At 38.0% G+C, this 21,599-nt stretch overlaps 1 protein-coding gene across 1 annotated transcript in view; it reads right to left on the bottom strand.

The window, feature by feature from the left end:
* Positions 1-21,599, bottom strand: part of LOC140228548 (uncharacterized) — a 146,082-nt gene that overhangs the window by 9,777 nt on the left and 114,706 nt on the right. The window contains exons 21-24 of the mRNA XM_072308780.1: positions 16,553-16,585; positions 11,522-11,729; positions 10,447-10,620; positions 9,743-9,857 (exon numbers count right to left, since the gene is read on the bottom strand). Coding sequence (XP_072164881.1) covers positions 9,743-9,857; positions 10,447-10,620; positions 11,522-11,729; positions 16,553-16,585 — 530 coding nt within the window. The remainder of the gene's footprint in view (positions 1-9,742; positions 9,858-10,446; positions 10,621-11,521; positions 11,730-16,552; positions 16,586-21,599) is intronic.

A 21,599-nucleotide genomic window follows, 5' to 3' on the forward strand; every position in this document is an offset into this window, starting at 1 on the left:
GAAATGAAAGAGTACATGACAAATGGTGAATATGTAAAAAAAAAAAAAAAAAAAATCTATAATATCATATGAAATTATGTCTACTATGGAGAACAAATCAAATGATGTATTTGATATACATATTTATTGATATTAAATCATAACAAAATTTTTATACTGTTAGACGATGGTTAATGTATCAACATGTCACTGCCACTATCTTTACCTACTGTGGTCATGCATAGATGAAGTGAATATCATTCTTTGAAAGGTTGGAGTTTAAATACAAACTGAAGGAACTTAGAAACACAGGGTTCACTCTTGAATTAAAGATGCGATCTGCATTATCTGAAGCTAACCTGAAGATGATTTGAATCGCGACGATAATGCAGCATTGACATATGCTTTGCTTCTTTATCAAAAAATTGTCTTTGTTCGTTACTATCAAACTTACAATTGAATGCATCTCTGTATCATATCTGACTAATTCTGCTGGCAGTTATTCTTAGCCAGCCATGTATGCACTCCTTTCAAAAAAACAATACCTGGTTCCATAAAATCCACACACATACAAAATCAAAGTACCTTTTATTAGAGGAAGCAATGATACTAAAACTGATAGTGTTGAAATTTAAACTTTAAAATACTGTAGCCTTCACAAAAAGACTCTTCTGTCTTTGATTGCTGGAGTGAACCCTGTAATTCAAAGAACTCCTTACAAAATGTCATGAGACAATTAGTGAATATGTTGTCTAAAATGGGATGTCTTTTTGTTTTGAACAACAAACTTTAAGTCAAGAGAATCGCACAGTAACTTACGTCGCTTGTGGAGACGAAATGTCATATCTGGGTAACACAACACGATTTCATAAATAGATGTTTGATATAAGAGTAGGTATCATACATGCCATCAGCGAGTTAATGTCATCCATCAAAATATAAAGGGTAGTGTTTCATCATCACTAGCAACAGCAACAAATGAGGATCCACTTTGCATATGAATATAAGATACATAGTGGTTCTGCTACAGATGATCTCAAGTTGATCTGTTCATTTCCACTGACAATAAACAGGGTGGGACAATGTTTACTGAACTGTATGGTAGTTTAAAAAAAGGAGGGCATTTTACGTCTACAGTGATTCAAATCATTCCATCTATTTGATCACACAAATCCAATCATGCCCCATGTGGGGGAAAAGCTGATTTCAGGCAAAATGTGTTTTAAGCTGCTGCACCTGTGAAAAGATGCTTCTAAGAGCTACTGAAGCAGTCATAGAGCTCACTGGTAAAACCCACTGTCTCACCCTGAGTAACTTTAATAGGATTTCCATCCAACATGCCATTGAATATATAGACCCATCACCGCAAAAGCCCAATAAAGTTGCTGAACACCAAGAACCCAATATGAGTATTTATACATTCTAAGACCCCGTTTACAGTGCGAGGCCGGGCTCGGCCGCGGCTCGGCCGCAGCCGAGACCGGCCTCAATTGCGCGGCCGAGCCTCGCAATTTTGTCCGTTTACACTGCTGGGCTCGGCCGCGCTTTTGATTCAAACCTTTTAATATTTTATCGTAGTGGCGCTCTGCTTGTAAACAAATGCAATTTGGTACTGTCTGGTTTTCAGACCCTTTGCCAAATGAATTCCGTGACGACGAAGTCGCCGTTCGGGTAAAGGCCTTTGCCGAAGGAAAGAATCCTTTGCAGGACAAAACCACCTTAAACTATACAATTTTTCGACGTTGAGGGGGTTAATATCCTGAATAGCGAAAGAAACATGCAGAGGGTTTGGAAGCCAGACTAAAATTGGCCGCGCAATTGGCCGCGCATTTGGCCCAGTTTGCATTTACACCAAGAAAAGGCCGGGCTCGGCCGCGGCTCGGCCGCGGCCGAGACCACCTCCAGAGCGAGGCCAAATGCGAGGCCAATTTTGGCCTCGCATTTGGCCTTTTGCGCGTTTACACTGAAGCGGGGCTTGGCACGGCCGCGGCCGAGCCTCGCACTGTAAACGGGGTCTATGAGACCCCAAAGCTTTCTAGTGACACATACCATGCCCCTAAATTTATTTCAAATGATCTACAAAGGAGCCCCTAAGGGGACCAGCATTCAGAAAAAAACAGTTTTTGAAAAATAATAATATATTTGGATAAGATGAGGTTTGGCACATAGGAAATTAGGCATTTCATAGGTCTGCTCAAAACAACACATAAAATTGCTTCAGAAAGCCCCAAATCTCATAAATTTCCCCAAATCATTAAAAGTCCCAAATTTCATAATTTTTCCTACATCCCTTAACTTGCAAGTCCATACTGGTGGAGGTAAAAAGATCAAACTTACAAGTTCTGAACAAATAGCACATTGCTTAATTTGCGACTAAGCCAACAATGCTTGCCGTTTTACCAGCTTTAATGTATGCAACTTTATCTGGGTTTTGCAGTGACGAGTCTCGTGTATAAACATGTATCATTAACACTGGTTGCCCATGGTGATGAGAGAGGGAAGCAAAAATGAAAGCAGCAAATCCAAATCATAACTGAAATTATGGCGGATGAAAGCTGGTGACTTGCATAGGTGTTATGGAATGTACTATATACAATACCAGGATATTCCAACCGAAAGCACTGGATAGGCCACATACCTCATACCAAAACTATTTTAAACAGATGAGAACAAGAAAGAATGCAAGATATTACTTCCATAAAGAGCCATTAAATCTTCAGAACAATAGTTAGAATATCAAACGGTGCTCCTTCCTACAGCCTGCACAAGAGAACAGCATGTAAATAGTACCTAACGCTTCAACACCCTTTAACCCTACTCTCCCATCCCTGCCCCCCCCCCTCAAAAAAAAAAAAAAAAAAATGGGATAATCATTCACCTTGGGTTTATGTGTAGTTCAGACCTACACTTGATTCAAGTGTCTGAAATTTGATATTTAAAAAATATGTCAAATAACTCCAGATTCTTGTAATCTATGTATCATATTTACTGATAAATTTACATTAAAAGTGAAACAACTGAGCAAGTCATATGGCTGATTTACACACACCCCCTTTCTATTCACTGTAGCCACAAAAATGTGCTCCATTTAGTTGTTACTTTCAAAGAGGTATGAGTTTGATGCCCTTGTTTTCTTGACATGATTATTGCACTAAGGACAATCTAACAGCATTCCCAAGTCTGAAAATGTGTCCACCTTTCTTTCCTGCTCATAAAAGTAGATGAGCAATCTAGTGCTGGAACAACAGGATATAATCACACCAGGGCTCGACATTGGCGGTGGCTTGGTGGCCCGGGGGCCACTAGAAATTGTTGGGCTACCAAATTTCAAAATAGACTTTATCTTTTAGTGGCCTGATTGGCAGCTAAACTTCAGAATGAATTCATATATTTCCTTTTATTTTTGGGCCCTGAAAATGTCAAGTTCGTAGATCTTAGTGGCCCAAATGGGCCACTGGAGAAAGAAGGTACATGTAGTGTCAAACTCTGATTACACGTCATACATCTTTTTTTTTTTTTTTTTAATGAACTCTATAGACTGAAATATTTAAAAACCTGGTCATGAGTTCTTCCTTAAATGAAAAACACAAAGTCCTGTATCTGTTCCTTTTTTTTTAATGTTCTCATTTGTATTCTTCTTCTTCTCTCTTTTTTTTTTTTTTTTTTTTTTTTTTTTGCTATTTAAGGCACCTACTGAACCATAATATGGACTTTCCATGTTGCCATAGCACTAGAACCACCCCTCCGCTCAAAGCAAATGAGAGTACTGACAAGTAAAATATTGGTGGAGAGTATGTATATACCAAACAAAAGCATGATGAATTGCGAAACCACTGTAAATATACATGTAGGTGTTGCTATAGTCATAAATGATTTTGCTGATGGACATATAAAACATCTGTAACATATGAGCAAAAGAAAAAACCTTGGGTTTTACTGATTAAAGGAAAAACAGCACTGTCCATGATAACATATGTCAATATATTATTTGCAGCCCTGGATGAATGAAGTCAACAATTTGAACATTATTGGCAAATTGAAAACCATTCGGCAAAGATGGGTGGAATAAATGTTTGAGGTACGTGTAAAGCTGTATGTGTAATAGCTGCCAAATGTCTGGCTATGGCATGTAAGTGTGTAGCCAAGCACGGAGCCAGCGGGGTGCCAACAGGGATGTTAAAGTGAGCTATAACAGAGGGCATCAAATCAACCATGCAATACTTACACTGACTTTGTGTGATGCTTGTTATACATGTAAAACTGTGTTAATCATACTGGATGTTGATATGTCTTCTTGGCATGTACATTGTACGTGCAAAGTGCTATAAAGTGGCGATGGCATATATCTTTTTTGATTTGACATGTCGCTGACACTTTGAAGCTGAATTGTGGTTGGAATGCACTGAAATTATCTCTACGAAATGATGCAAAATGACATAAAATTATATTTGTGTGATTGTTCAATGTTAACAAATGTATGAGTCACAGAATATGAAAGCAGGGTAAGAATTAGATGCACTGTTCATGTACATGATGGTCATGTCAGATTTAATATGATGGCTTCCTCATATAATTCAAAAGGTTGCCAGTTTGTCATCGATTTTTATGTCCAACATGTCTGCCACCTTGCTCTCCCCCCCCCCCCCCAAAAAAAAAAAAAAAATCCCACATATCAAGGCACATATTTTTCATTTATATCAGCATGGCTTTTCTCTTCTTTTTTTTTTTTTTTGAGGGGGGGGGGGGTAGAGTTTGGAAAAAAGGCAGTGACTGGGGTTAATGTTGTTAGTATCTATTCTACAAGGGCCCCGTTTCATCAAAAGATAAAATCGATTTTAAATTTCCTTACCACACAGTCTGCCACAGACTTACAGTTGAAATCAACTTTATAATTGATTTTAACTCTTCATAAAACAGGGCCAAGATGAGGGAGTGAGCATTTTTGAGAGATAGGACAAAGAAAGGGTTAAAGATGAGGGAGTACTATGAGTGAGAAGGCTTTCTTTTTATTAATGTCAAAAGAAAACTAGCAAGCTTCCCTATGGCCAATGACAAGGTCTGTAGACTAAAGAGTGAAAACAACTTTTGACATTTATTCCTTCCGAGACCCAGAAGCATTGAGCAGCATACAACTTGTAACTCATGTTGGGATGAACATACTGAAAACAGAGCTCTTGACATATCCTTTTGGACTGACCAGAGATGTCATTTTTGTTTTATTAAGAGACACAACAAAAGAAATGAATGTTACAAGTCTTCATGAATATAGTTTGTCGGTAAAGGAATCTCCTGCATGACAGATATTCCGAATGAGTTTTGTGTGAAATGTATTAATTAAATGGCAGCAGTGGACTCACCATCAATTTTTACCCCCTTGAAAAAATCAGCAAAGATTTAAAAGATTGCAGGCATTAAACTTAAACAATGTCTCCAGGTAAGATATTTGATCATTTCATTTCAGAAACATAGGGTTATCACATCATCCTGACCGTAACAGCAGTTACCTTCCATTAACTGTTTGCTGCTGGGACAAGGGCTAAGATTTTCATTTTGTTAATTTGTTTTTACGAGGATATCATCCACATGGAAATGATTCAAAAGTGATCTGCTTTAATCTATCTCTGTGATTTCACGTGTCTTTCTCATCAGTGACACTGGTCAGGTGAATAGCTGTCATGTGATTAGCTGAAGCAAACAAAGTAAAGACAAAAACACAATAGGGGTTTGATAACAAGCATGAATGAGTTTGCACAGCTGATTTGACACTTGATTTCATTCAATTTTGGGTATAATAGAAGCAGAGCGTTGCAGTATGGTTTGCGTTTAATTTGTTCTTTTTATTTGAGTGATTGCGAGAAAAAAAAGGAAACCCCAATTAGTACGCTTCCAATCTTACTTACATCATATGACGAAAGCGAGGAATACGTAGAGGGTTAGTGTGACACACACAATCAGAAGAACTGTACTCAGGCGAGTACTGAAGTCTGAATCGCTAGTGGACAAAACACAAGGTCAGAGGGCAACAAAGGTCAAAGGTCAAAAAGAGACGGAGAGGGTGAAGGAAGAAATGACAATTACCATGGTATATAATATGTGTGAAGAAGTAGGATTGGGAGTAATTATGGGGAACAGCTGCCCAGGAAAAGTGAAAGCTTACTGTCGGTGGAGGCATTATATCATGACTTGCCCGTTAAGCTTTAAGAAGCCTGCAGAGTATGCTGGGCTTGAGGAAAGCAATAAACCGGGGGCTAGTCATAATCAGGGATCTTTCACAGCTTTGCAATAACAACAGAACATGTAGTTGGATCATTTGCTTTGTTCCACGTACATATAATTCAATTGCTACAAGATGAAAATGGAGAAGTTCGAAGGGTAAAGCACTGTTAACAACCACACAGATAGAAATATGTAGCAATTAAGATGGCACCAATACTTTCATATTGTTTTATTGTACAATCCTCTCTCTGTTTGGCTTATATCTATGATATTGCTAATGTCATGTGTACCATGAAAGTCCCACAAGCTTCTACAGAGACCCTAGTGAAAATGAAATACTTCACTGACAATAATGTCCTTCTTAATTGGATGTGTCATTATAGATGCCTGCTCAACATTGACAGTCAATCATGGACTGAAAAATCTACTTCATATGCTGAATGATTAAAAATCAAGAGCAAAAGTTTGACTTTCACTGAATCTATGACATCCGCTGAAACATCCCAAAATCTCTGAAAAAGGTTATCCCTAAACAAAAAGCATTTCATACTCACTAGGGTCACTGCTACTGAGCAGACAAATTGTCTCTAAAAAGCAACAACTCCATGAGGGTGTGTACATATAAAAATCGTAAAAATATGTGAACACTCACTAACACAATGCACAATGTGTAGGGCTATTAACAAATCTGACTGGTGTTGTCTTGGAGTAAAATGTATATAAATGTGAGGGAACTGATCGGGTAAATGTTCAGGGGGAGACATGTGCCATGCGGAAGCATTATGATATACAAATTGGGTTGTAGCTACATTGTGTGTGAAAAGAGTGACCAACATTTTCGTACACTGTGCCGTCTAGGGATATACTTCTCTGTGCATACACAAGCAATATTGTGTGGTAGAAAAGAATTGAGATGATGCAAGATGAGAAAGAGAGAGAGGGATAAAAATGGTTTGATGCCGAAGTCAGGGAAGAGAATGACAGCGACTGAAATCATGAGAGCGAGGCGACACCAGAGAGCCGTCGACTACGATGGAGCGAATGACAGTCTAAATAATGGTGAAGGGTTGTATAGACAGCATATAGACTCTTAGCTAATAGTTAGTAGCCCCCTCTTGCAAGAGATTACAGTTATTTTCAATCAGAGCAATCAATGAATATATTATATTGATAGCAGCATAGGCAAGAGAGCACTGGAAGAGTTCACTGGGACTATTGGTCGATGCAAAACATAAACGCTGCTACTTTCAGGACAGTTAGCTCATCTCTGCTATGATCGCTGTAGTAAAAGTATAAGTGCATAAATGCACAAGCTTCATGAGTTGCCTCATATGTCTGTGAAATTAAACTACACACTATATTTTCAATATTTAAAGTATCTACATGATTGTGTCGAGGACTGAGGTATAATCTTTTCAGGAAAGGAAATTGCAATTCACAACTATACCTAATAACAGTTAAGAAAGGTGTTACAGACATTTTAATTTCAATTTTTAACAACTTATTTTTCTCTTTGATTGCACAGCTCTATTTGTACCTTTTGATGATGTGACAAAAAAGAGATGATAAAAAAAAAAATAAACGAGTGATAGTATGTCACAGTAGAAGAAAAAGAAGAGAGAGAGAGAATGAATGTGTGTGTGTGTGTGTGTGTGTGTGTGTACTTTTGCCTGTTTGCTTGGGCACCTGCTTGACAGACTGAATGAAACTTCTAATATGTGTGTGAATTATTCAATTACACAGTCTCTCTATTCTGCATCACTTGCATCTTAATACAACAGTCCACAATATATATTGTTCATATTTCCAAATTTACATTTTTTTTTTTTTTTTTTTTTTGGGGGGGGGGGAGGTGGGACTGGATATTTCCAAAGATCTTCAGATGTTGCTTTGCAATAACACAGCATGTGTGTATATTTTATTTATTAGCAGTGGGGTATTTGAACAACAAATCATTTTTGGACTTTCCTCTCTTTGACCATGGAACTCCAAAGCAAAGTGTTAAGGTGTCCATTCCCCAACATCCCTCATGACAACTCAAACTATAATGGCCTGATGCAACATGAGCATGTATATATATATATGCACTGATGACATAGTTCAGTCATGGAATTATTCGCCTTGGACGCACCCCCTCAAACACTACAGTACACCCCTTGACAAAGCTAAATGGATTCTACAATGGACATCTAGCCCATATAATGCTCACTCCTGATAATACAATGCAACAGTCACTAAATATGGAGCCACTTGTAACAGCATGAACACCGCAAAGCTTCTGGTACTGATACTGAGACTGTTGGTGGGTACTCCTGGGTATACATCACATGGATAGCTCCTACTCACAAGTACTCATGCTGAAGTGTTTGTAGTCGCATCTCTTGTAGTTCTAGCTCTTTATTGCTGCCAATGTACGAATCATCACATTACACATGCATTTCAACGAGATTTAAAGCCTTATGAGTTTATTGAAATATATACAGGCGACCGTTCTCTTTTCATTACATTTTAACAAGGCAGTCCTACAATGTATAAAACATAAATCTGTATTACGAGCAAATATACAGTTTGTCTGATGTTTCAAAGTTCATAGAGTTTCAGACCTAAATTTGCAGTTATGGTCTTTTCATCTGATCTTTTCTTGTCATTCAATGTATTCATTTTTTTTTTCTTTCACAATGTAACAGGCTGTCAGCATTCACACATAAATGTCAAGGAGGTTCCAAAGAGCAACCAGGGAGATGCCTGTTGGTTACATGCATCTCAATAGGTGAAAATAATTCTCAAATCACGAGAATTCATATTTTCTTGTCAAGACAAAAAGAAAAATTTGATATATCAGTAAGCCTCTTGCAAAAGCTGGGGGCCTTAGCAGCTCTGAAAAAAAAAAATGCCACTATTCTTGCATTCATTAGTGGCTGCTGGGTCAGGCATATGAAATCAAATGTCACGCAGGCTTTGGGGGTCGGCCAGAAATAACCATCGGATATAGTACACCAGCATGTTCAGCATTCCTGTAAACTCAAGAGTGGATTGCATACGGTAGAAAGGGCTGTAGTATACAGCAAGCCTTGGATGAACATTGACAAGCCTTGGTACTGCCATAATAATCCCTTCTCATGTGAGATATGCCCGACATTTATGGAAACACTATTAATGGGACTCTGGGATTTAACTTTTTGGATGAGTTCAGCTCTTGAATTGTTGGGGACTATTAACTCTAGGGGTCACTCATCTCAGAAAGCATACAAAGACATACCTCAAAACATTCATGATCATACAATTTAGTTACCACTAAATCTAGCCACCAAAAAAGATCAGTTTGATCCCGACTTTCCGCAAGTATAGTGCACAGCTCCAAAGACTGGTCAATGTTAGACACAGATTAGGAAGAACTTTTTGCAACTGCACCAATCTAATCAACAGCTCCGCTTGAAACAAGAAGACACATGTGACATGGTCAATATTTGAAGGTACAGATGTTTTAAGGCAAGGACACAAAAGTGAACAGGTGGGACTATTACGAGAGGCAAAGGGTCATGCTTACTTCAGTCTCTCTTCCTCCAGGAAGGCAACGAGGGCATCCCGCTGCTCCACCACTTCGAGCATCTCATCTAGGAGGAGCTTCTCTGCCTCTCGGTCGCTCGAACTCTTCCTCCCTTCTGATGGGTGTGGGAAGGGAGAAATTGATGACAAGACATTTTCACCTATGTGTAATTTGAGATCTTTTGACCTGTCAAAATCTTGCCTGCTTTGTATAATCATCTCTGCTATCATACATTGCACTGGGATGAGTTCAAGCGAATAAACCAATTTCTACCCTAGAATACTCACGATTCCACTTTCAAGTGTTATGAAAAATATCTATCGGCAATGAATCCACCGGTTGTAGTTGAACTGGTTGTGCAATATTGGGTTTTCAGTGGCTTTGATTACCCTTTACACAAACTTACATCTTCAATGGCCATGATGTCTATTCACAAATATTTTTGGTTCAAGTAGCTGTGATATGTATTAAAAAATACTAAGATATATCAGCTTCAAGGATAGTAATGACTATTCACATATTATCCTACCTTCAAAAGGCAATAATGTTTCCAATCAGACAAGATCTTGCATTCAATGGCCACTATGTGCAAGTATAAAAACTCCTGCATTCAATGGCCATGATGTGCAACCATAAAAGCTCTTGCACTCAATGGCCCTGACTGATGTCCATTCACACCATAATGTATTCACACAGTCTCTTGCCTTCAACGGCCATGATCTGGCGCAGTTCCTGCTCCAGCTGGCTGTGCCGGTCCTCCAGCTCCAGCTCCCGGGCCTGGACCATCAGCTCTGTCTCGAAGCGCACAAGGGCGTTCTTCTCGTTGACCAGACTAAACCATTCCTGCATCAGGGTGGTCTCGTCCACGCCTTCCGGTGCTGATGAATTGAACGGGGGAGAGGGGAGGGGGAGGGGGTAGAGGGAGAGGGAGGGGCAGGTCAGGGGAGGAAGTTAACTATCAGGCATGGTAGCGAGCAGCATGAGTGCGCTCAGATTTCCAGGCATATGAGAGCTTTGTTGATGAGAGGTGGGATTTAACATGCTTTAGGCTACCATTCCTGTCCATTCCAGAATCCATTTAGCAAGATCTCTTCTGAAGGCAAGCATCATTCATCTACTATTATTATATCTGACAGCATGCTCTTTAAACTACAACTGCCCTTTAATTTCTCTGAATGATTTTGACAACTAGAGATACACAATGCAATCATCCATTTGTGTAAAATTTAAGTGTTATTTGTTCCTATCGCTGAGTTCCCTTTTCCTATCACCGAGGTCTTAAAACAGACAACATCCATGATGTATTGATAAATGTCAGTACGACAGATACATTGCAAGGTGACAAATTAACTCTCTTAAAGGCACTAATACTATCAAATTATTTGAAATAAATACCATAGAATCAAAGATAAAGATTGTTGGCACCACCTTGGAACATTATATCATCCAACGAGGTGTAGAAATTGCATAAGATTTTTGAGTATGTATATTCCAGTAGGTTTAGAGCACACAGCAACATAAAATGTAGAATACCATTTTGAGTTATTCTTGCCTGCAACTATAGGCCTAATGTTAAAACTGGAAATACATTTTGTTCAATATCGAATTAATCTTGAATTATGCTGATTATCACAGGATGCATATCCTATTATTTCCATACAGGTAAGTTGAGTTAATAAAAAAAAAGTCACTACTCATTCAGAAGTATTAAACAAATCATTTGTCAAGATCAGAGGAGAGAGGGCAGTCATTCCTTCAGACCAGTCCCACTTGTCTTACTCTCTTCGCCCCGCAGTGCCATCTCGGCTTTGACGCCGCGGTTCTCCAGCTCACGCTGCTTGACCTCCACTTCCTGCAGCTGCCGCTGGATCTCCTGGGCCATGCGGTGGCGTTTCAGCTGCTGCTGGTGGTGCTGCCGCCGCGCCTCCCGCTGCACCCTCTTGGTCAGCCGGGCGCTCAGCTCCTCCTCCTCCAACTTCCGCCGCTCCTTCACGGAAACAAAGGCGGGACACAAGAAAATTAGAGCGAAACTCATCTTCAGTCAAAATTCAGTATTCTCTATTATCAGTTTATGCATGCACCTAGGACAAATCCACAGGATGTATCATCATATACTATCATGGCATATACAGTGTATAACCAGGAAGGGGGTACTAAATCTGCTACAAGTTGTTGAATTTTTGGTTGTTGATTTGTTGGTTGTTTCAGCATCAACTACACCATACCTGGTTCCAAGCCCCTGCACGTGATGTGGACAGGGTCACAGAACTACTGATGCCTTCAATAAAATAGAAAGAGGGGAGAAATGATATCTTGTTTGGGGATTCATGCTGGAACTAATCCCTTCCAACAACAAGCACATGCACGCAAGGGCATTTCATTTTTCCATTTCACATTTACCACTTAGTAGCTTTTAGATGCTCAAAGTAGAAATATACTGATTCATGTCTTATGATATGACATAAATTGCTTTTCTCTGTGAGGGGGTTTTATCTGGACTGTGTCCTCAGTTTACTAACAAACAACACCTGGGATCATATTTCACTATGCACTGTCTGGAAATGCAGTGTCTTCAGTAGGGTCTTCAGCAGTAAACAAATTGACAAGAATGAAAAGAGTAATATAATTGTTTGTCAATATTTATTTCATTTTCCTTCATCAAACCCTAAGACATTTGAGACCTACAGCTCTGTAGTGTGGGATAAAGCTAGATTCCCTTCTGTCCATTACCATCCCTCTGCCCAAAATTGATTAATTAATCTTTTAAATAGTTAAGTTAGCTTTTCTGTAATTTTTTGTTTCCTTTTTATATGCCAATGGTGAATTAGGCATCATGACAATAAACACAGCCAAAGGACCTGCATCATCTAAACTTTTAGTAATGAGAATATCTGTGTCTACAAGGTAGGTAGAAAAGAAAAAAACCAAACACACTTCTCACTAGACTCTTGGGCTATTGTGTTTCTACTCCCTGGCAGAGAATAAACAAAAGGAAATAGCAGACAGCATCCAAAGTCCATGCTGTGGGTTATCAATTATTTTTGCCTTGTGTGACCCCTGAGACTGACCTACAAATCTGTGTATAAGAATTCTGTCTGCTACACTGCATGCAATTTCTGTTCAACAATAAGTGCTTTGTGTCTTTCTACAACTCCTGCAAAAAAAAAATTCATGAACTATTATATTTTCTTGAAGATGGCAGAAAACACAAACTAGCCCTTATGTTCCATGACGTGCCATTTGGGATGAGCAAAGATGAAATGAAACTACAAAACATCATAATGAACACCGAATGTGGTAAACCTGGTAAACCAAGCCACCTCACATATAGATGGGTATATGGGACTGGCAAGATTTTGGTTCACTATGAAAAAACTTTGTGTCATTTAACTGATTTTCAAATAGTTTTATGCAAACTGACTCTAAGTCAAATTAATGGAATGTATCTGAACTTATATTGCATTAACCATTGCAACTTGGATTTGAGAATATCAATTAAACCAAAGTAGTCTCTAGCCCTAAATGTCAATCTAAGGTTTTCCTAGGATCGTGTCTGTAACATAGCTATTGTATTGCAACAAAATCAGAATGTGAATTTCCATGTAAACATTTGACGTATGATGGCATACATGTGGCACAAATTTAGATACATGATGTATGGTGGTATTTACAATTTGTTTTTGTCCACTCTAGCCATTTGAAAAGTACATAGGAATGATGATCACTTGAAATAGTTCTACACGTCACATATTGACAAAAATATCTATACTAGTAAGGCACGGTACTCATTGCACTATTCTAGGAAGACATTCTAAAAACAAAAACAAAAACAAACAAAAAACCCCACAAAGCTCCTAATGCCCTCAACACAATAGCACAAATGCATACTACAGTACAAGTGCAAGCTGATATATCCCCAGCTCCCACAAGGAAATGGAAACAATGAACACACACATAAAATAACCATCATCTTATTAATACAATGCAAATAAACAAATGATACAGTAATTGTTGGTCCTCCTTCATTCATTTCTGTAATCCAATTGAACACATCAAAGGAGGGCAGGTTGGAAACGGATCTGAGGGAACAATGAGTGCTGGCCTGGGTTCAAGGCTGTCTTGCATTATCATGAGATATCTCCCTCATAATCTGTTGAAGACTAATTTTGAGCAGTTTCTCTTTCTTTCCTCAATTTCTCCACACATGCTAGCCTGCTCAATTCAGACTCAGTGTGATGAATTAATAGAGAATTGTTATACAGGGAACTTGAAAAGATAATACAATGGGCACTTAATCATTCTGAATACCGTGCACAATACGTGTATATTGGTATGCATACATAATCTTAAATATTGACATACTGGGTGGGGGGGGGGGGTAGAGTTTCATCTATTTAACATAGGAGATTGAGAAACAAAATCACATGCAGGACAGGTGAGGGGATCAACTTCAGGCAGCTTTGTTGAAAATAATTATGATGATGCTAACAATAATCATCGTCATCATCATAATATTCATAATAATAATAAAGCAGGGCCAAATACAGTTGCTGCAGAACAATGGCACTGCTTGATAATACATATTGTAACACATTTGACATTTGAAACTGGGCAGGAAAAAACCTTTCACCAGGGGGAGGGGAAAATAAAGAGGAACATGTAAGATGCAGGAAATACATGGAGCGTGGCACTGAGTGGGGCGGTGACGGTGATGCAGAAAGACAGGGGGAGCTTCATGGAGGACACTCAGTGAAGGATGTAGACCCCTAACCAATTTTGAAAACCTACCTGCTATTAAATGATATTTAAACATTACAGTTCTTCTACAGTTTGCTTCTGCAGAACCTCCTGCTGCAAAAAAAAAAAAAAAATGATAATACATATCCACATCTGGATCATTTCCAAAGCTTGTTTTGATCTTTCAAATGTTATACATCCTCACTGAATGTCCATCTTTTTCACATTTTTCTTTTCTCTTTGGGCAATTCTTAAAAGAAATAAGCTTCTTTTTCATGATTCCAGTTTACTTTTGCTAATAGTATCCATGGTAACCTTGTGGACATAAGTTTTTTTTTAAATAAAAACAAACTCATAAAACTTTTGATTGGGTGGGAATGCAACATAAAGTTAATTTCAGACGTGCTCCGAATCATGCACATGGAAAGGTGCAAGCTTGAACTCCAATGGGGGTACCTGAGACTTGCAAGTTCTTGGTATGTGCCTTTATTCAGAGCAATTTGGTGGTGAGTTTATTTGAAAATAAAAATATGCTATTTCTCTGACTAAAAGGTTGCTTGCACGTTTGAGACACTTCTTCTTTCATTACAATATCACCGTTTCAATCCAAACTTACCCTCGCATTTCATATACAATCAATAGCATCAATTCAAGTTTCGTTCCAGTTACATGCCCTTCAAGACACTGTCATTTAGTCTTTTTTAAAGTGCACAGCAGAAGCAAAATCACACTATCAAATTCCCTCTTCTCTTGTAATATCTCATGATTAGATTTTGTTAGAGTCATAGATATCTTACTTTGAGGGCTTAACTGAGCACATGGTTTATTACTGCTGCCACATTGGCGAAAAGAGTCATTCTCAGATATTTGAGTTCAAAGGGAAGAAGGGATGAATGGCAAACTTTGAAACAAGAGAAGATGTGTAATGTGGATGGGGTAACAACAAATGGGCAGATGTAATACAGGGCAGGGAAGGGGTGTTTCACATTCAATGAGTAAAATGCCACAGTGTTCTCCACATTGGTACCATTTGTTGCCAATAGCTAGCATCCAGCCTGCAACATTATTGTGGTGAATGGAGGATCTACTGGGTGTGAAGGACTGTATTACGAATGGAGGGTGAATGGGCGTCGGTCAACACAGCAGGCATGCCAAAAACAATGCACTCCACTTGCATACAAAGAACAGAAAGGTGAGCAGAAGCTTTTGCTTCCCAAAATACAGTGGAATCACAGGTACATTTGAAGGGTGTGAATGGGGCTGTCAGCAAAGAACACAGGGTCTCCAACAGTGTGAACGCTCCATCATGGCTGTTTTTGTTTTTATCATGGTGAGTTCGAAAAGACAAATAACCAAAACATTGTTGAACAAGAATAAATTTTCAGAACTGGTCACTAATCATTAGAATTGGTTGCTTCCTAGTGTTGATCATGTGATCAATTTTGTATGACACTATGCAGAGCACATCAGTTTATTGACAAAATCACCACTCTATGCTCTGAATGTAGATTCATTTGGCAAAAAAAAAAAAAAAAATGACAGATTCAGAAATTAACATTTACCAAATATGGTCTCTTTAAGTGGCTTTGCTACTACAGTCACATTGTACTTTATCAAGTAGCAATATACATTGTATTTTAAATTGGACGCACATACCAGGGGTACTCCTACACTCTGAGGATGTACAATCGGTATACATATTGTAGCACTTGCCAGGTCAGTTTTTACTAGTCTTACTGTAAGGAATGTGGTTTTCCAGACTGTGCAGCAAATTTAGAACATATTGCTACTCCATAGAGTAAAATGTGCCCACCTGATTGAAAAAAGCTCAAATAATGAGCACAAAATACCAACACAGTGTTTGCTTGTATGTTTGTTTGTATGTCAAATACCACAATGCACACTCCATGAAGCATACACTTTCAGAGACTTTTGAGAAGTTGGAGATACTGCGATGATGAAAGGCTCTCCTTTTCACACTGTGGGACACACTGTGTTCTTTCAGTCATATGAAGGGCTAGGGGATATCAAGGCAGCATGCACAGACTGGGGGACTACCATTGCACAAAGTACCTGTTCTTGTCTGGCTGCTTTTTTACCCAAAGCCTGAGAAGACACAACAAACATTTTTGTTCAAATTAGTTCACAGTTTCCTTTTGATGAGCTGATGAGAGAGACACACAAACATGTGCACTTGAGCAGAAGGAAATCTTTGAAAAAAGGAAGGGGGGAAAAACAGAGAAGAGAACAGATATCAGTGTCAGAGAATAAAGAATCATAAAACACCTTTTTAGAAAGGTCATCCCAGTGGGAGAGAACATGCACATACACACACACACATACACAAAGATATGATATGAACCCTATCAGTAGCACCAGTAAACCAATGGTATTTTGTGTTCGTAGGACCTGTGTGGGTTGGTGAGGCAAACAGTTACAACAGAAAGAGACAGCCGAACACAAGTCAAGAAATAAGAAAATCTGACTGGAGTTTTCCCCTCCCACACATATACAGTAAGCAATTAATAGCATACAATCGAGTAAGAAAGAGGATTACTTATGAACTGCTTTCAGATACCCTGGGGGACAGAGAGATGGTATATTCAGAACATTATTGAAAGCTTTGTAAATTGTGCTACTTTTGAGTTGCCATTTTCCATTAAGGCCCAATCACACCAAATCTGATGACACAAGAGGAAATCGGCACACAGCCAGAGATCAAGTAAGTAATTCCATGTAAATTCTACACCAGTGATCACAGCGACCACATTTAGTTTTCAGTGTATGACCAAAGTTTTTGTTTTATCATGACTCACTCCCCACTAAGAAATTTAAACACAAAACAAGATTTTAAACTTTAGGCAGGTGTCTCAAAAAATGACCCCTCTCAGAATAAATGAGTCATTCTCAAGCTTTCTGTAGCAAATAAAGTCATACATGTAAATGTATCTATCATGCTATTAAAAAATCAAAAGTGATCATTTATCAGGATGGACATGGCAGAAGATTATGTTAAAAACTTGCTTCGAGTAGAAATTATGAATCCTTTCATGATTCATATTTTGAATATCCAGTCAGATTTGGTGTGATGACGGGCGGATTTGTAAATGTAAATTAGGTTTAAGGGGTTATATAACACATTTATCAGTTCTTAGACAAGAGTATAAACAAGGAATATGTGATAAGAAAAGGAAATTGTGTTTGTGTGTGTATGTGTGTGTTTGTGTATGTGTGACTACCACACAAAACGAATCAAAAAAATAATCATTGTACATTCAAGTGACAACCAAGATATCCAGATCCAGACGTTAGGGCAGAAAAGACTTTTAAGTCATGCTTTGCAAAGTCATCCCGTGCCCTCTTGCATACACACTTAGCATGAAAATGCACAGTACATAAAGTCGCAAGTACATTCAGACAGAGTGCAAAAGAATGAAAAGATGCCCTGCACTGGCGAGATCTGAAAATATTCATAACCCTTTATAAAAACAGAGGAAGAAATTGTGAACATGCATTCCACGCAGAGGGGAAAAAAAAATCAAAAGAAACTCAAGACCAAAGAACTCGAAATAATTCCCAGAATGCATGTCTGGAGAGGAAGGGGCAAGACTCAGTATTTATGAGCATCATTCTCAATCTCCAGCCAATAGAGTGAGAAAAAAAAAAGATACTGGAACACTGATGTTAAAAAAAATAGGTGCACTTGAAGACAGGAAAAAGCAGAGGAAAATATCTGAACCATCTCCAGCACCACCGCATACCATTCTAAATAATTTTAGCAAAAGTGTAATATCGAGAGCATCGGTATCAACCACAGACAGATTTTTAAAGGTACACCGTGTATGTGAAAGGGCAAATAAGGACCAATTAACAAGGTAATACATACTAAAAAAGTAAATGTTTAACCTTCTACAATCAGAGATAACTGATGGACAGATGTCCCACACTAGCTTTAGATGCATACATTAAAAGAAGCTAGCTAAACAGCTGGCATAACTGATGTTATCCATGGCCAACTTGTAGACTTGTTTCACGTCCTTCTGTTTCAAAGTCTTCAAGGATCTTCTTTCTCTTCTTATACTTCTTCTTCACTTTCTCTTCCAATTTCCTAATAACTATTATCATGGTTACATAATCCCAATATTTTGCATCTAAATCTATGACTATCACAAGCACATGAGGGACCAACACCATGATATTATGATAATCTCACAGATATTACAGAAAAAACAAACACTGCATATAAGGTCATTTTCCCAGAAAATTTTGAAATCCTACATTTGTTCAAATATCCGACTGATGATAATGAACGAACATCCCATCCTAATCTTAAAGTCTAAGAATATCATGAAAATTTCAGCCTTTTCAGTTTTAAACACAGCATGTAACTGGTGTTTAAATTGATAAATTGTGCCAAATCTGTTGCATGCTTGACTGCTTGCTTCTTCATTTCAAAGCTGATTTTCACAAAACTTTAGTAATTTGCTGATGGGCAAGTTCACTGTTTCTGTGGTAGGTTTCTGGACATAAATGGGAGAGATTTTACATGTTGGAGAGTCTTAGTTAGGAATATATGTTTACAGAATTATATTAAAAGAGAAAATGTTCTTCACCAACTGATCAGGGTGGTGTGATAGCACACTACATACAGCATTCTGCTAGATGTTTTTTTATGATTTAAAAATGACTGTCATCAGCACTCCTATGAAAGGAATTGTTGCTCGCACTAAGAATAGTATAATTGATGCTATTCTCTTTGACATGACTGATATCTGGGGAATAGAAATACCTTAACAGGTGATGCTCTTGTAAGAGTTTGCATAAAAACAAACACGCAACTTGCACATCACTTGTCTAACAGTGACATTCAGAACTTATCTCTGGCATTACTATACCACTCTCATCATATCTACTACCAAACAAAAACAAACAAATGCTACACAAGAAAAGAGAATGTTTTGTCCTTGTGGAAACTATGTGCAATCTAAAACTCTACCAAACTGGAACCACAACAATCCACATCGGAGTGCTCTGAGCTATGACTATGTGCTTGTCCACTTTAAACACTGACCATTTGCTGACCAGTCACCATGACATGGCCATGATGGGACAATCAGCAACATGTGACCAGTCACAAAACAGGCTGGTTTACCAATGTATTCATCTCTGTTTATCTTTCCCTAAATAGTTTCAATGTTTTCATTTAACATGTTCCCATCAAAACTTATACGTGCTTGGAAAATGCTTGAAAATGATATTTTTCTCATTGTCACAAATGATTCAATTGACATGATCTGATGTAAATATTTCAATGTCTGTAAAATCTACTCAGCAACATCAAGCAAACCTTGTAGGTTTTACAGCTTCCAAATTATCCAGATAATTATTGCTATCTACTTTCAAATAGTTGTAAAGCTAAATTTGTATACAATGGCAAACCAGTCTATTTCACAACCTTTACATTCACAGCATTCAAGCAACACTGTGTGCATGCTTCTAACGGTCAGATCGACATATGAATGTCACCAGTGTCTCACACAACTTAAAACTACTCAGTCCTACAACACATATCATCTAGACATCAGTGTTTGAATAAAACACTACTGCTAAACATACAAATAAAACAATTATATCATGCACAGCAGTTCTCACCAAAATTCTAACTAATTCCAAAAAAAAAAAAGAGAAAAGAAATGATGATGTGAAACAGAGAAACGTATCAAAGTCAATTCAACAGAAAAACCAAGAGCAAAGAACGAACTGAAAATACACTACCTCCTGGTATAGTGTTTGATTCGTCACAAGAAGCGTAATCCATGGCAGAAAATAATAAAGAAATTAGGAAAAGAAAACGTTTAATCAAAAGCAAATTCTTTGTTCGAAATAATGATAATCATAAACTAAATGTTTGCAAAGCAAAAATAGAGTGTACATCATTTAACGTAAGCATCAGGGTAAACTTTGCTTGTGTTAGCTACAGACAAGCACATTTTTATGTCCAAACACTTTAATAGCATCACTGTTGATGAATTTTTAAGCATGTATTCGAAATAAAATTGTACCTGAACCTGCACAGATCTTATTATTCACTTTATTGACACCATAATCACTTTTCAATGTAACACATGCTACCAGAAATGGCACGTAATGAATATTTCATCATCTATAATAATATACATACCTGGCAATTGGATGTACAATGGCATATTGTATTAGTGATTTATAACTTGCAAAACAATTTTCCAAATCAATAAACTTGTGGTTTGTAACTTTGTACTTGATAAAACAATTTATATCTCATATTAGGCATGGTAAAGCTGGTCTTAGTGGTCACTGTCTATAGAGATCACCTGCTTGATCTGACCACAAAGTCTCCCTGAATGAAGGAAGTATTACCTTGACGACCACATGTGCAGGGTTACGCATAAACATTTACACGCTGTATGCAATATAGCCATTGACCACTTCATATGTCCCATCTAGTCAGCATGTCATTGTACTAGATACATTGTATACAGTAGCTACAGAATCCAGAATAACCTTAGCTGCAACCATTTTCTCCCATTGCCACCATTCCAATTTCCTCATAAAACAATCTGGGATGTTTTTCAGATTTATACTTGAAATATCAAGTGGCCATGGTTTGTTTGCCAGTATCAATTTCTGAGAAACCAAGACCCTGTACTTTAATGTGTACATATCATAGCACACAGGTGGTCTTTCAACATTAATTATTGATATGCCTTTTTAATAGCACCAACCTGCCATAGTTAGTAACCTGTGGCTAGTGGCAACCTGCTGATAAAGGCCACCCTATATGTTTCAAATGAGTGGTGGCTATATGCAGGTTTGACTGTACAGTGTACATAAATGTGTTTTATTTTATGCCAAACTTAGTATTCATATGCGGCTTTCATGAAGTCAACCTTACAGAGGCTTTTCAATTGATCCACAGTGTTCAATTATGTATATTTATGTACTCTATCATGAACTTTGAACACACAAAATTTATCGCTAAATGTTACTGCTATATACATGTACATTGGCACATTGCTAACTTAAGTTCAACACCAACAACTACATGGATTCAAAGCTGCTATATGAAGATTACAAGGGGGAA

The sequence above is a fragment of the Diadema setosum genome, chromosome 5 (genome assembly GCF_964275005.1).
Source record: "Diadema setosum chromosome 5, eeDiaSeto1, whole genome shotgun sequence".
NCBI classification, from domain to species: Eukaryota; Metazoa; Echinodermata; class Echinoidea; order Diadematoida; family Diadematidae; genus Diadema; species Diadema setosum.